We start from the raw sequence: 15,524 nt of genomic DNA on the forward strand, positions 1-15,524 counted from the left end.
GCTTTGGGACAGTTGTCAGATGATTCTTTGTAGTGAGTACAGGCCTAAGCAATTGACTGCATATCACCGAAGACGATACAGAATACATTAACGATCGATCGATAAAGCCTGCAAATTGCTTCACGGTCTCATTTCTGGGAAGTTCGGATCAATCGCTTCAAAAGTGGGCGGCATAAGTGAATGAATATGGCCGACAGGCCGGAACCGAGTTAGAATAGTTTAAGCGGCTAAGATAAAGGAAAATCAAGGTTATAGATATTTTATTATGGCGATTAAACAATTTATTACTCAATTTACGTATTACTTTATTTTACCTTATTCATTACATACCGTATGTTTGCGAAATTATATTAGTACTACGAGTACATAGCAACAGCGAAATAGAAGGTAAAAACTGAATGCAGCTGCGGCGTTACTTGACAGACATATGTACCATTTACAATACAAACCTACGTGCCATTTACATTTACATATGTACCATTTACAATACAAACCTAGAGCGTGTACCTCTCGAGTAGGGTTACCAGATACAAATATAGAATTTCCTGATTTCCGAATATTTTTCCTGACATTCATATTTTTGACGAACGACGACGACGACTTTTCTAGCCGTTAGCGATGCACCCGATTGAGCCGATAGCCGCGTTTTATTATTAAGTTTTATTAAATTTATTTTTTGTATTGATTTAAGTAAATAAAAAGGTACTTTATAAAGAAGTCTATCAATTCCAAAAATTCCTGACATTTTCGTGTTCCGTCCCTATTCCTGACAAAAGGCCAAAATTCCTGACATGTCAGGAAAATTCCTGTCATCTGGTAACCCTACTCTCGAGCGACTTTGTATGCTACCGTAGATATAATAACGTTTACTTTATAACTCTGTTCTCGTGTAAGTGACTTGTATGAGAATAAATATCTTTAAACCTAAACCTAACCTACCTACTCGTACCTACCTATAATTATGACCAAAACAAGCAAAAATGTATGGATTGGTTATGTTATGAATGTTATGATGATATTTTACGTAAATAAATATTTTGTTAATCGACTTTCTAAGAAATCAGAATCGCGTAAAGGCCCGACTATGTACTTGCAAATATAGATAGCAAGTAGGTATCAGATATCAATTGTTATGAATATAATATTATATTATTATAATGTTATTCGTCTCTTAACGTATAAATACACAATTAAATAAGGCTTGTTGGCTGAGTAGAATCAGGGTGCAGAAGAAAATTTATATGAATTCATAACTCAGTATGCTTGTCTTGCCATACTTCATTACCATATCACAGCAATATGTAATAATTCGTAATATTTAGTACAATGTAAAACGCTGGAAATTAAGTTCATGAGCATAGCAAATTATAAATTGTATCTGTCACAATTTTTAGGGTTCCGTAGCCAAATGGCAAAAAACGGAACCCTTATGGATTCGTCATGTCTGTCTGTCTGTCTGTCCGTCCGTATGTCACAGCCACTTTTTTCCGAAACTATAAGAACTATACTGTTGAAACTTGGTAAGTAGATGTATTCTGTGAACCGCATTAAGATTTTCACACAAAAATAGAAAAAAAATTTTTTTTTTTGGGGGGTTCCCCATACTTAAAACTGAAACTCAAAAAAAAATTTTTCATCAAACCCATACGTGTGGGGTATCTATGGATAGGTCTTCAAAAATGATATTGAGGTTTCTAATACCATTTTTTTCTAAACTGAATAGTTTGAGCTAGAGACACTTCCAAAGTGGTAAAATGTGTGTCCCCCCCCCCCTGTAACTTCTAAAATAAGAGAATGATAAAACTAATTAATATATATGATGTACATTACCATGCAAACTTCCACCGAAAATTGGTTTGAACGAGATCTAGTAAGTAATTTTTTTTAATACGTCATAAATTACGGAACCCTTCATGGGCGAGTCCGACTCGCACTTGGCCGCTTTTTATTACCTTCTACAACCGCACTATATTGCATGTTTTTTGGAAAACGTATACAGTTTAAGATATACCTACCGACGAACAAAAGTTATATATTGTGCCTTAAGCACAGGCTATTCGGGATCCCCAAAAGAAAATAATGATGTCATAGATAGTGGAACGGCAATGATATGACCTTAAGAGTTAAGACGATAACGAAATGAACTCATCAAACAGGGGAAGAACTGCTAACTGGATTTGCCGTCTGTAAGAAACGCATCTCTAATAAAAGAGCTACAGCCAACACCGATCACTCATTTGCTCGATCTCATCTGAAACAACTACAATGAAGAATTATTCGGTAACCGGGAACAATTTGACGATCAAAATACACGAGAACAAAACACGACTACGGATTATAGGAAACAACAATAATGTGGAGGCCGATAAGAACGAAGGCGAAATACAAATGGTGGGAGTCAACTGCACTGTGACAGTCCACCAGAATTCAGGAACGATCAGACTAGTCACAGATCTAAGAAAAGAAGAAAGCAAGATATTAGATGTTGTGAAGGATATGAAAATGTCTTTTATCGGAAAGCTTAGGCAAACGTTAAGGAAGAATATCTTCACATAATGAATAGTGACAGTGTGTAGCTGTAGTGTAGTGGATTGTGTTCTGTGAATTGTGATGTGCCCGTGAACTCTGATATTACTAGATTGTCAATACTCAATTATGTATTATAAATAAACCTCGCAAGATGAGATATTTTACACACTCATGTGTCACTCGTAACAAATTATTGCAGGACAGTACGTCTATATTTTTTAGGCGGGGTCATACCCGGTTACACCGTAACATTAATATGTAAAATGAACTTTTATTTCTGAAATTCTCAAAATTTAATAATTATCTATGAAACAAGCACACTTGTGTTGCACTTGTTATCTCGTCACCGTCAGACGCAGCCTTGATATTTGCCGTGGTAAAAGGAATTCCTGACGGATAACCGTTTGGAACAACTGTGCTTGGAATGTAGTAGATAAAGCCTCTTTGTTCACGATAAACTTACGTATGCATTCAATTGCAAATGCAATGCATAATTTACTATTGAGGAATTGCATTTTTCTGGCGCATACTTATATCATGTTACGTTATATATATGTCGTAGTCAGATTGTATAATCCGCCGTATTACATTACGGCTAGCCGTTTTACAAAACAGGGGCGTTTTGAAATGCGGCGGTTCGACGATTAGCCGGATTGTCATTGCGATACGTTCTTCAATAAGGCGGCCTACGTTTAGCCGCATCGTATCTACTATTTAGACTGTAGAGTGACCAGTTCTTTCGGTCGTCTACGTAACTGGAGTTTGACAATGTTTGCAATTTAATTTATTTTTACCATGGTCCCACCGCACTACATGTGTTTCTTTGCCAAAACATTTCCTTCACAACTTAAATAGACGGAGCCCCGCAAGCGGGGCTCCTATTTCTGGGCGGTTTGCCCTTCGGGCATCTGAAGCTACCTAACGAACCTAACCTACTTACCTAACTACGCTTTTTTCCCCAAAGTGTAATGTTTTCACGGACGTCTCACTAAATCAATAGGTAGGTAGGTTAGGTTCGTTAGGTAGCTTCAGATGCCCGAAGGGCAAACCGCTAAGAAATAGGAGCCCCGCGATGCGGGGCTCCGTCTAGTTAAGTTGCGAGGGAAATGTTTTTTGAAAAGAAACAGTCCGACGAACTCCAGATTTGATGGACACCCCAGCGTTTTTCATAGTTTGTTGTTGTTATATCAGGCAGCGCCACGAGTGTTAAAAATGGGAACTAAAAACTGTCAAAGCGGCGGCTAATGACTCGCTGTATTACATTACGGCTAGCCGTGTTGAAGAACGTATGGCGCCGAATACATTCCGTCGGATTTTCATTCAGCCGCATTCAATCCGGCTAATCGTCGAACCGCCGCATTTCAAAACGCCCCTGTTTTGTAAAACGGCTAGCCGTAATGTAATACGGCGGATTATACGATCCGACTGCGACATATGTATATACAAATGGCGATTTTTTTGCGCTTCTTAAATTTTGTTTTATAACGAAGCTGTTAGATACCTACTTTTGCCTTACGCACGGTAAAAGATAGATAGATAGATAGATAAATCGTTTATTTGTTTGCTGCAACAACACACATTTTACAAATAGGTAGGTAGATTACAAACACGACGAAGATTGAATATGGATTAAAAAAAGGCTACTTAATTAGGCTATTATAGGATAGGCTAATTGCTGCAATCATTGTCATTGTACTTTAGGGCTACTCTCAGTAATAGCTACTACGTCCTCAAATTAAGGTTTCAGATTCTGGTACATGGCCAACCATTAGCAGATGGGTAGGAAGCACTTTGTTCAAAAGCCTCATGTAACTTGATTTATGATTTATTTTTTAAGCTCTAAGTGAAATAAACTGGATTAATGTCTTATCATGATGATAACATTGATGACGTAGAACCATCTTGTATACTGTCTCTAATTTTTTACGCGTGCACAAACTATTACCTTACCTATAGTTTAGCTACGAGCATTTTACCAAGTACTTGCTTGGATTGCAAATAGCAAGGGCACTAAAAGTCAAAGGTTGATTTATTATTTTTGCACAATTTGGTGTGGTGACTACAAAGACAAAATACCTAACCTTTGCCATTTATTTGTAAACTTTCAATGTCAAGTCAAGATTATCCTATCCTATCCTAATCGGGTCGCTGTAACATCCGCAACCCGAACAGGTGTGACGTCACGCCAACCTGTTGCCGAACTATCAAAATTAGATAACGGCGATGGGAGACTTTCACTCATCGACTGATTTCACTTTCCCCGCGCGGCCGGCCCACTAATGAGACGGTTCGATCTTGCGCAATAACAATGAGACGTCGCATCGAACCAGGCTAGCTGGCTGTTTAACTTAATATCAGCTGATATCTCTTTTTAACCATGCAGGCAAAAGACAGGAGGACCTGAGAAAGAGGGACCATTGACAACCATTAGGACGGGATAGACTATTCGAGACATAAATTATCACATGTGGGCGACTTGTCCTTAAACGAAATGCAAACATATAACGTTTTACATGAGCGTTCACACACAAGCATTACCATTTTGCAAGCCAAGCATTATGTTTGTATTCTATAGCCTTCTCGAATTCGCAACGAAAGTATACCAGCAAATGAGGAACTGAAACGAAGGCCCAAGGTAGCGACACGAGAATGTACACGATAAATATATCGGTTAGTTCGTTTTTATCAAGATAGAGTAGGTTCTAAAATAATGCAATGTCGTGTCGCAGAAACACGTGGCTGTTTGCCAAATTCAAATCCAATCAATAATGTGTCAAACGCAGCACTAAATTTTGTCGCCCCATTTTATGATTTATGAATTTTTAGTAACTATGTGACCGCGACGTTTTGCAGTATTTTAGTTAAATCATAAACAGTGACGTAATTTTCGGATACGTTTGTGTAAATAATTTATAGAACTACCAGCTACAAAGACTAATTAAATTCAATGCTGTCTTCAATTAAAATTATACAGAAAATAAAGTATACAATCGCCTATTCATTCACAGAAATAGCAGGATTCATTTTTATACCGGCAGTTTGGCCTAGTTGCTTCTCTGATCTCAGTCGGCCTACATGGATGAACAAAAATGAATCCAGCTCATAAACTTGCAATGTAATTTGCGGTTTAATACTGTACTTTTATGATTGTTTTAGTTTAATTCTTTTACATATTTACTTCAACAAGCTCATGGTAAATTTTTGGTTTTCTCATTTTTCTTTCAGAAACAGAAAATAAATATTAGTATTAGTAATACCTACTAAAGTCAATTTTTTTATTCCGTAGACTAAAATGACATTTCATAGTATGAACATTATGTGTCATTTCATACTATGAAATGTCATTTTAGTCTACCGAATAAAAAAATAGACTTTAGAATAACGAATATCTGAGCATCTTTAAAAATGTTTACTCACTACTGTTTTAAAATTCAATCCTTGACGTTTAGAAACGTGAGAGGAGCCATGCGTCAATGTATTGTGAAAATCTACCTTAGCCTTACATCATGAGTCATCGCAAATCGTTGGAAGGTCCGTGTTTGAGGAGGTCATTAAAATTGAGGGAAGTGTCACTGAGTGTCTGTGAAATCAAAAAAATCTAAGTAAGTAAGAAATTACATAGGTAGTTTTAAAATAAAAGACATTCGAAAGATGAGAAGAACATCTAAGGATCAATATAGTTTTAATTCAATGCTTGCTGCCTTGCCTATAAATATAGTTAGCATATCTTTATACATTCGGGCGCTGAGCGAAGCCTAATGGGGCAATTACCATGGTCTAGGAAGGACCTAGAAGTACTTGTTAATGGCGGCCATTCATTCTGGGATTTAAATTGATTCGCAGTCGATGAGGTCCACGGCAGCCAAATGGCCAAGAAATTAAAAACTTATCATAATCTGAAATGGGCACACAAGTGTAGCAGCTTCCCAGAAATAGGGAAGTTGATATAATCGGCCTAGATCCCACATCTCTCGACTCTCGACCACGGCTGGGTTACTCGATCTCTGCGACCGAAGTAACTGGGCCACGTCCGCTGCAACTACTCGGAAACAAAAACATTGACTGATACAGTCAGTAACATTAGTGTTCTATATTATATGTCGGCGGAAGTGAAACGTGAAAATCATTGCCTCGTTCCCTGAGTCGACGGAACCGCTGTATTTCTGGACAGTTTGCCCTTCGGACATCTGAAGCGACCTAACGGACCTATCCTACCTATCTATTCATCAAAACATAAGTATATTACACACAGGAACTTTACGATCGGACGGATATTACGATCGGCCGCCGACACATTCATATACTTATTAGGCCCACTTGCACCATTCCACTAACCTGGGGTTAACCGGTTAAACCGTAAACCAAGTGTCAATTTGTACTGGTAACTACGGTAACATCAGGTTTAACCGGTTAACCCCGAGTTAGTGTAATGGTGATTCATGCAGATTTAACTTCATAGAATGTTTGACGTTATGACTTATGAGTCAAGACATTTCGCATTACTTTTAAAAGTCATGCGCTAAGATTGCTTGGAAGTTGGGCGAGGGGAAGTCCAACGTTGTCGCGTTGCACGTGTATTTTATAAGTACATATTTAGATAGCCGATATTTTTGTTTCGATCTTTTATCGAGCTATCTTTATGTGTAACTATTTATCGACGTCGAACTTTAATGAGCAAATTAGATCAATCAGATACACGATTAGATAAAGTTCAATCGATAATCTTTAATATAAAGATCTGACTTTAACACAACGACAAACAGTTGAAAACACCCTATTGATTGGCCATGGTTATAGAACCTAAATGTTATTAAAATTATATTTAGCCTAAACATGGGACGAGTTCCGTTGTTCATTTTAAGGTCCTCATAGACAGTTCAATTTCAACAAAATAATGCTTATTTCGGTGAATAAATGCCTCGCCCTCAGGTAAACAGTATAGCTGTACTATAAATCTAAAATTCCACAGAACGGAATAAAATGTTAAATTCCAAAAAAACGACCGGGACAGTTATAATTATAAACATTACTTAATTGAGCTAATACATCTTTAATAAAAAGTCATAGTAATAACACACACACAGTAAAGGTAGAGCCGGAACGGAAATCCGAATTTTACTGATTGAAGGTACCGTATTTCGTTATTAGTTTAGATGTTCGGTTCAAAGTTAAATACACGGTAGTAGATTACTGGGCAAGAGTGTAAATACATAAATACATTCAACTTCGGAAGTCTAGGATAAATTTGTCAACAAAAAGCTAGTGGAAATAATGGCAGTGCAATAAAAACAAATGTAAGACGTCGGTGCGGTGCACGCGCCGGGCGCAGGCCAATGAACGGTGACAGGTGCTGCAGCCAATCCCGGCACTTAATCCGACTCGTTTACGGAGATCATAGCGTGTCTTATGTCCTTTTCTAGCTCGTGAACACCTAGTATACCTGAGCGAGAGCGCCGGCAAGACAGGATATTTTTAAACTCTGTTGGGATGAAGTTATGTCTGGGCAGCTTTGTTTACCGATCAATCTCAGCTAAGCTTTCCTTTTTAGGATATTACGGAAAATTTGCCTTGTAATTGGTTTACACAAAGTATAGTGGCCGGTGGTTTTTATCTAAAACCAACCATATTTTACTCGCAATCGTGCTGCTTTACTCAGATAAGTATTCCTTTGTTCTCTAACATCTAAACTACGCGTGTCACGCTAAATTTTCATGTTGAACCAGACAATGACCTGCAGCCATTGTCATTCTATGGGGATAGGCCCACGCATTCCAGGAGGTCGTTACTGCGGACTCTAATGTCAGTCATTCATTAACTGAAGTGCATTTCCCTACATACAAATGACTCTACAGCCCGCTACACTCGATGAGAATTCTAATGGAGGATTTAAAAGAAACAGAGCTAAATGACCGGCGCCAGATTATTCAAGAATACTTTACTCGACATTTGGTCCAGTTTACAAGTTAAGCTAACTCGAATGTATGAACCTTTATTGGATGTACCTTCGTAGCGGGAGATCGTAAAACCAACTTCAAACAAACGCACAGAACCGCACAATAAACGCTGTTAGAGACTGGAACAACTTAAAACATGTAAATATTTCAGAGCCAACATCTGTTGTATAATACATAAGTATTACAAAAGAGCATTCGGAATACTAGGGCAGCATGGGCGCTTTCAAGATCGAATGCAAAAGCTACAATCTCGTACCTATGAAATTTATTTTGTAACTGAAAAAGAAGCCTTTTATGGGGCAGAATAAGATTCAAATCTCAAACGCAAGAAAGATGAGAGTTTGAGAAAACAGATCCAGTTATAAAAGCATTTTTATTTACATCACGCTGCCAAAAAATTGGCAATAAGCCCGATTAGCGAACAGACCGGGAATTATAACCTTGCAATTCGCTATGATCCTATGATATACATGTATATTTCTCGCAGGTCATTATGTATAATGACCTGCGAGAATATCGTAACGCATGTAAGAATAATGTTTTGTAACAATTAAAGTATGTAGGCAGGAACTATTAAGTAACCCAAGTAATAATTAAAAACAGTAGTATCAGACCATAATAAATTGTCTACCTATGTTATGTAACTTATGATGATATGAAATCGATCTTAGTAAATGTGTCCGAGTTAACGTATAACGTGACATTTTTATTTCAATGTATATAGTGTAGGTACCTACTAGGGCTCGCGGTCGTGTCCGGGTTTCGTGTACACGTGTTCGGTACCCGTTTCCGTACTACACGTACACGGTTTTCTGACCCGTTCTACACGTGTAGACGGGTACACGTGTAATTATCCGTGTATCCGTGTACCCGTGTACACGGTGAAACGGATCTTAAATACACGCGGGTCTAACCCGTTCTTGACGTGTAGCGGAGATTAAAGTTATGTATAGCTTTAAATAAAACACAGATTCAGGGTCAGGAGCCCCGATTGTTTACCAGTTTTATCGGTGTTTCAAATTCGGACTTGCAAGTCATATTTGACCCACTTCCGATGAAGCTGAAAATTTCCATACGTGTGTAAGTCGGGTGACAATGCAATATTAATGGAGCTGAACTGATGATGGAGACAGGAGGAGGCCATATGAACTCTGTGATATAACAACCGAATTGTGTTTGGGGTTTTTAGAATATACTCGTGGAAAGAAAAGTACAGTTAGCGATAAAATCTTGTACCAAAAATGAAAGTTTTGCCAAAAACTTATTTATTCTTTATTTGAATACTCCAGGACCCGCTTATTTTAATCGCTTAATATCGCTTTCAAATAATTGCTAAAAACGACACCGTTATTGGTAGAGTGAACAGAAATGAAAATATTTATTTTTGTGTACTAGTTAAAATATCAAATTGTATTATAAAAAGAAACATAAATGCTATTATTATTCGACAAAGGCTGTGAAATGCTTTACAACTGTTCTCATTTTTAACACGCTTTTATTAGGTCGACCTGTATGTAACTAAATTGTAATGGAATCTTGCAAGTTAAATTTGATCCACTTCCCGGTTTCCGATTGAGCTGAAATTTTGCATACATATGTAAGTCGGGTGACAATGCAATATTATGGTACCATCGAGCTGATCTGATGATGGAGACAGGAGGTGGCCATAGGAACTCTGTGATGAAACAACGCAACCTAATTGTGTTAGGGGTTTTTAGAATTGTCTCGATGAGTATTAGTTGTCTGTCGTAAGAAAAGTACAGTCAGCGATAAGAGCGTGTAACAAAAATGAAATTTTTGCCAAAAACTTATTTTAAATTAAACAGTAATTTTCAAAGATATAAAAAATTGTCACAAATGATAAAATGCTTGTTTCCATATAGAAAAGACCCATTAATCACAAAATTATTTGTAATATGTAGTGACTGTTTATGGTGCATAATATTTTGTGAATTGATTACTTTAAACTTAAAGTATCTACAAGTAAAATGTGAAGATTTCATTAGTTGATTTATTGATTGATTGATAAAAACTTCATTATATATCATATACCACACAATAATAAGAACGGTAGTTTTAAATCCCATCCTCATTCCCATTCTGACCCTTATTGTTTCAATACCTTAATTACAAATATACTACAGAACTGTTTATTTAAATATACTAAACATTCTAATAAATTATAACTGTTATAAATGTAAAAAAATCGCATTCATTTTAACGCAGTTTTTGGTTTTACTATACGAAGTAGGAAGAAATGTACTTGCTCAGGGGTCGTCATGGTGGGTTATTTTTGATGTATTGATAACAAATGTCTTCCTATGGCTCCTGTTGAACCACCATGGCACGAAAACTCGTTATTTGCCCGGTCATTGCACAAAGAGCAATAGGCTTTGTCACCGGATCTGGCAAAGTTCCACACCCAACTTCTTCTCATTTTTTTTAACAAACATTAACAGTAAACAACAAAACAAAAACTATTAATAAAACAACAAAACGGTACGATTAATGTAGATAGACTTTAGTATCCAACTGACCAATAGGCGAACTGGAGTCTAACTAAAGTTCTATGAGATACTTTTTAAATCTTAGATAGGCATAGATATTATTCATTGTTTTCTGTCTCTGTCACTAGTAAAATACTTTTAAGAGCCGCGCGGCAACAAAACAATAGAATAATCCTACCTGAAAGATTAGTTGTTGTATTTTTTTGCAGATGTGTCTAGCTTATCACAAAGAGATAAGACCAAAAGCACCAACGCACGTTGTAAAAACAACACGTTCTATTGAATGAAACTTCTGCACTTTGTTTATTATCTATGTCATGTATTTTGTTTTTCACACGATATGGCAATTTAAAATACTTAATGTCATTTTGTTAGTACCCCGTTCGTGGTAGTTCCAGTTATGCTTACTATCTACTTTTGTCTTAGTTAGATAATCATTTAGGTCGTTAAATATTAAATTATAAATATAGATTTCATTGCTATACGTATAAAATGCATGTACCTACCTAGACTTAACAAATATGGAGTGCCCTAACAGGGTGTCATATATGTACCTACCATCCTCAAATTATAACAGCTGATGTATAATGAGCATGACTATATGTAGATGACAATACAATAAAGAATAGGTTTACTTTCATTATCAAAAAACTACATCAATGAAGAAAGTTATATAAATGAACTCAACGGTATCTAAGTTATTGTTAATTTTAATTTAATTAGAGTAAAACAAAACATATGAAATATTGAAACAAAGTCTACTTTATTATTGACATTACCAATCAATAACACGTTAAACTGAAAAGTAATCGAACTTTCCTAATCTCTCTTATATTCCACCGTATCTCTTCATAGCACGAATCTCTGCTACACGAAAATGAACGGTTGAACCCGCGGGTAAATAAGATCCGTTCTTTCGTGTACCCGTGTACCCGTGTACACGGGTACCCGTGTAAACGTTTCTGGATCCGGGCGGGTTCGTGTAGTTCGGGTTCTTAGTACCGCCGGGCTTAAGAACACGGGTACCCGTGTCAGCGTGTAACACGTGTATCGGGAGCTCTAGTACCTACGCTACGCTATTGTAACAGCAAAACACAATCAGTGTCACTGTTCCTGATATCTGGTGCATTTAATCGTCCAATAATCAACAGACTCAACAGATGACCAAGTCCGCTAATTTAGCTCGCGTCGTTTACCGTCATAAATCATTTTCTGGATCGAATGCGATCGTGCGATCGCTTAGCCTACATAAAAATACGGTAATGAACAGGTTGGAAAATCCTATTTAACAGCTGATGAAATTGGCCTCGACATAGTTTAGCCTCAGACCTAATTATGTACAGCGAACAGGGTGCCGCAACTAGATCGACGATAGGAAGCAAGGCGGGAATGACTTCTCGTGCTTTTGAAAATCACGTATGCGCCAATGAGACCCGAATGTGCATACAACATTTCAATTACAGTGCTAAGCGTCTACCCCGACCGGTCGTAACGGTCGAACACTTAACACATTCATTCAAATGTAGCAAGAGCAGTGTGATTACAACAACATTCGAGACAGAGCGGGGAAAAGGAATATACAATAGGGATTTTAGTTGCATGAAGCTTCTTATACAACGTGCTGAATTAGAAACCTTTTAAATGATAGATACCTATATAAAATGTGGTTTTGAGAAAAGCGAAGTCTTACGTCTACTTACTTACGCCATTGCTTTAGCAGTTGGGATGGGAATCGGCCCATATTGAATAATGGGGATAAGGCTAGAAGAATTATGTTCTAATGATATTTTGGCGTTATTCATTGTTATGAATAACGCCAAAACACTTGTCAATTCCAACCAGCCCTTGATAATCGTTTGTCCCTGTCATTAAGACATTTTGTGTTTGTTAGAAAGGGACAAAATTTAACAAAAGTTTGCTAAGTTTTATGAATAAAGGCTCCGTCACACAGGCGTGTTTTGCTGGCGGGGTGTGAGCGGGGCGCGACGCGAGCGCCTCGCGCGCGCGATCAGCGCGTGGCCGCAGCGCCCCGCCGGCGCGCCGCGTGCTTCCCCCGCTTTGATCGCACCCGCACAGTCACATACAACAACACAGCGCGCGTTGCGAACGGTTTGGGTTGTGAGCGCGTCGCTGGCGGGCCGCGAGCGTGACGTTGGCGCGACCCGCGCGTTCTGTTCTGCCGACGTCCTCAAGGCGCGATGCGGGCGGGACGCGGGCGCGGCGCTGGCGCCGCGCGCGCCGCTCTCATCGCGCCCCACTCACGCCGCGCTCGCAAAACGCGCCTGTGTGACGGAGCCTTTAGGGGCTTTGATAAGGGGCTTATATAATATGTTGCTTAAAATTTCATGACCTTATTTTAAAATATCATGCTGGGCAACATGAACGTGACTTGTCACAAGCTAAAAAACAGTAAAAAATAAACAGTACAGACAGAGTGCCATGGAAACAGTAAAGTTGTTGACAAACTTTACGGCTAAAAGCCTTTGTCAATTACAAAATATTTACGAGCGGTTATACCGCAACCCGTAAGTGGGTGAGTCAGTTACTTATCGACAGCTAGACGTGATCCGACACGGTGATAACGATAAGTTTATCGGCTTACGACATTAGTCGTCATAGTCGTGTGTCGTTCGAAAGTTTATTGTTTTGATTCGAAGGCGTGTGGGCACGTTGACAAAGATAGTTTACTCATGACATGAACCATTCTAGGTTAACAAAGGAACTGGCTAAATAACTAAAGTTTGTAATGTGCCGTTTTCCATGTCTTTTGTAAGAATTTCTCTTGTTCAGATTTCTAAATGTAACCAAGTTAAATATCTAGGATTAAAGACTTGCACACCTGCGAGATGCAGACGATATAATTTCACGCACAATCTAACTAAATTGGCAATCAAATCAATTGGATAGGTAGATAATATTGACGCCTGGCTGAAAATGCGATTTCTAACTTCATCGTCAATCGATGCGAAATTTACGAGACGTTTGTTTTCGGATTCTAGGATACAAAAGTCAGGCCGACCGCCGACGAGACTCGAGAATAGTAGACAGACCATCAACGTGTTGACGGAAAATACAAAAGTTTATCTCGCACCTGATAGACTAGACAACTGACCTGTGTGAACTGCGAGGATATCTTAGCGTGGTCCTCCTGGTAGACCTTGCGGGCCTTCCGCCGCTCCACCATGAGCGAGGTGAGCCGGTCCAGCGCGCGCGCCTCCAGCGCCTCGGCGTTGGCTTTGATCTGCCTGCTCGTGTTCTCCCACTCTTCAGTCATGGTGCGCCAGGCGGAGGCTATCACTGAGCCTGGAAACGAAATACTCTTTAATTTCGGACCCGTAGCAGAAAAAGAACAAGACTACGCCGTTGCACTCGTAACTAAGAATTTAGTCATTTGAAAACTACTCGGAGAAATTGGTGTACCTACCTATAGCTGATTTCCAATTAAAGATGTTTAGTATCTAATAGAATATCTACCTAATGTCAATAATTGTCAATAGTAAGAAGTAAGATTATATACTTTCATAGTTTAGGTAACAATTGCTGGTCGAAATGGGTACAGCAAAGCTCTGTGAAGGTCTGAAAGCCCTGGATGAACGGTAAAGCAGTGAGAACTAGTGTCACTTCTATTTTGACATTATTATCCGCTTATCAGTCTCGGCCCATAGCCCACCTCAAGTTAGGAAGTCGCATTCGAGCCGTTAGTATTTCAAAACACTACAGGCAACCTATTTAATTAATCCAGTTAAAATGTGTCTATATCTACGTTTACCTACCTACTCTTATATAAATTGAGGCAACAAAAATCATCTAAGTACACGAGTTTCTAACAAATTTGACGGTAGGTCTACGAACGTCAGTGAGAAACTGAGAAACTTTCACAGGGAACTTTACTTATTCCTTCATAATTTAAATATGTAAGTAGTTGTACCTATAACGTTCGCGTGTTAGTTTATTAATTGGCGACGTTTATTGGCAATAACAGCTATTAAGTCGGCCTAATTAATATTTAAAGCTGCAATTCAGGCCAAAGTTCTTATTATCATAAAGTTAGAGACGAATTTTGCAAAGTGGATCAGAGATCAACAAAGGAGAAGATCGTACCGTTAAGTTCCTCGCATTTGTCCATCTTCTGGCCCTGAGCAGCGGCCGCGGAGAGTGCGAGGGCGTATTCCCGGTCGCTCTTCATCTTGGCCTGGAGACTCCTCTTCATCGTCTCCATGAGCCGGAGCTCGGCGTCCTGTCGGGCCAGCAGCGCCTCGTGCGCCGCCCGCCCCGTGACAGCCGACGCATACCCCATTCTAACCAGAACTACACAAGGCACATCTCAATCACAACACAACACAATTCACATCACTCTTGTCACCGGCACTGTTTTTACGTCATCGTCAACAAAAAGCTTTACAATGAAAGAATATATCAATTTGTAAAATAAAAATCTGTTAAACAGCTTCGCGTCAAGAGCACACCAAAAGGATTTGAACAAAAAACGAACGCTGAAATATTGTTAACGATAAAGTGAATGCGCCGCTGCAAC

The 15,524-nt window shown here is 38.6% G+C and overlaps 1 protein-coding gene and 1 long non-coding RNA gene across 3 annotated transcripts in view; one reads left to right on the forward strand and one right to left on the reverse strand.

The window, feature by feature from the left end:
* The window catches only part of LOC134662066 (tyrosine-protein kinase Fer), a 62,158-nt gene extending 46,640 nt beyond the window's left edge, over positions 1 to 15,518 (reverse strand). The window contains exons 1-2 of one of the 2 annotated variants that reach the window (XM_063518342.1): positions 15,092 to 15,518; positions 14,103 to 14,293 (exon numbers count right to left, since the gene is read on the reverse strand). In XM_063518342.1, the coding sequence (XP_063374412.1) occupies positions 14,103 to 14,293; positions 15,092 to 15,287 (387 nt within the window). In that variant the 5' untranslated portion in view covers positions 15,288 to 15,518. The remainder of the gene's footprint in view (positions 1 to 14,102; positions 14,294 to 15,091) is intronic. The other variant, XM_063518341.1, reaches the window with a different exon arrangement.
* LOC134662078 (uncharacterized) overlaps positions 1 to 15,524 on the forward strand; it is a 49,891-nt gene that overhangs the window by 12,756 nt on the left and 21,611 nt on the right. The window lies entirely within an intron of this gene.

Source organism: Cydia amplana, chromosome 2 (genome assembly GCF_948474715.1).
Source record: "Cydia amplana chromosome 2, ilCydAmpl1.1, whole genome shotgun sequence".
In the NCBI taxonomy this organism is placed as follows: Eukaryota; Metazoa; Arthropoda; class Insecta; order Lepidoptera; family Tortricidae; genus Cydia; species Cydia amplana.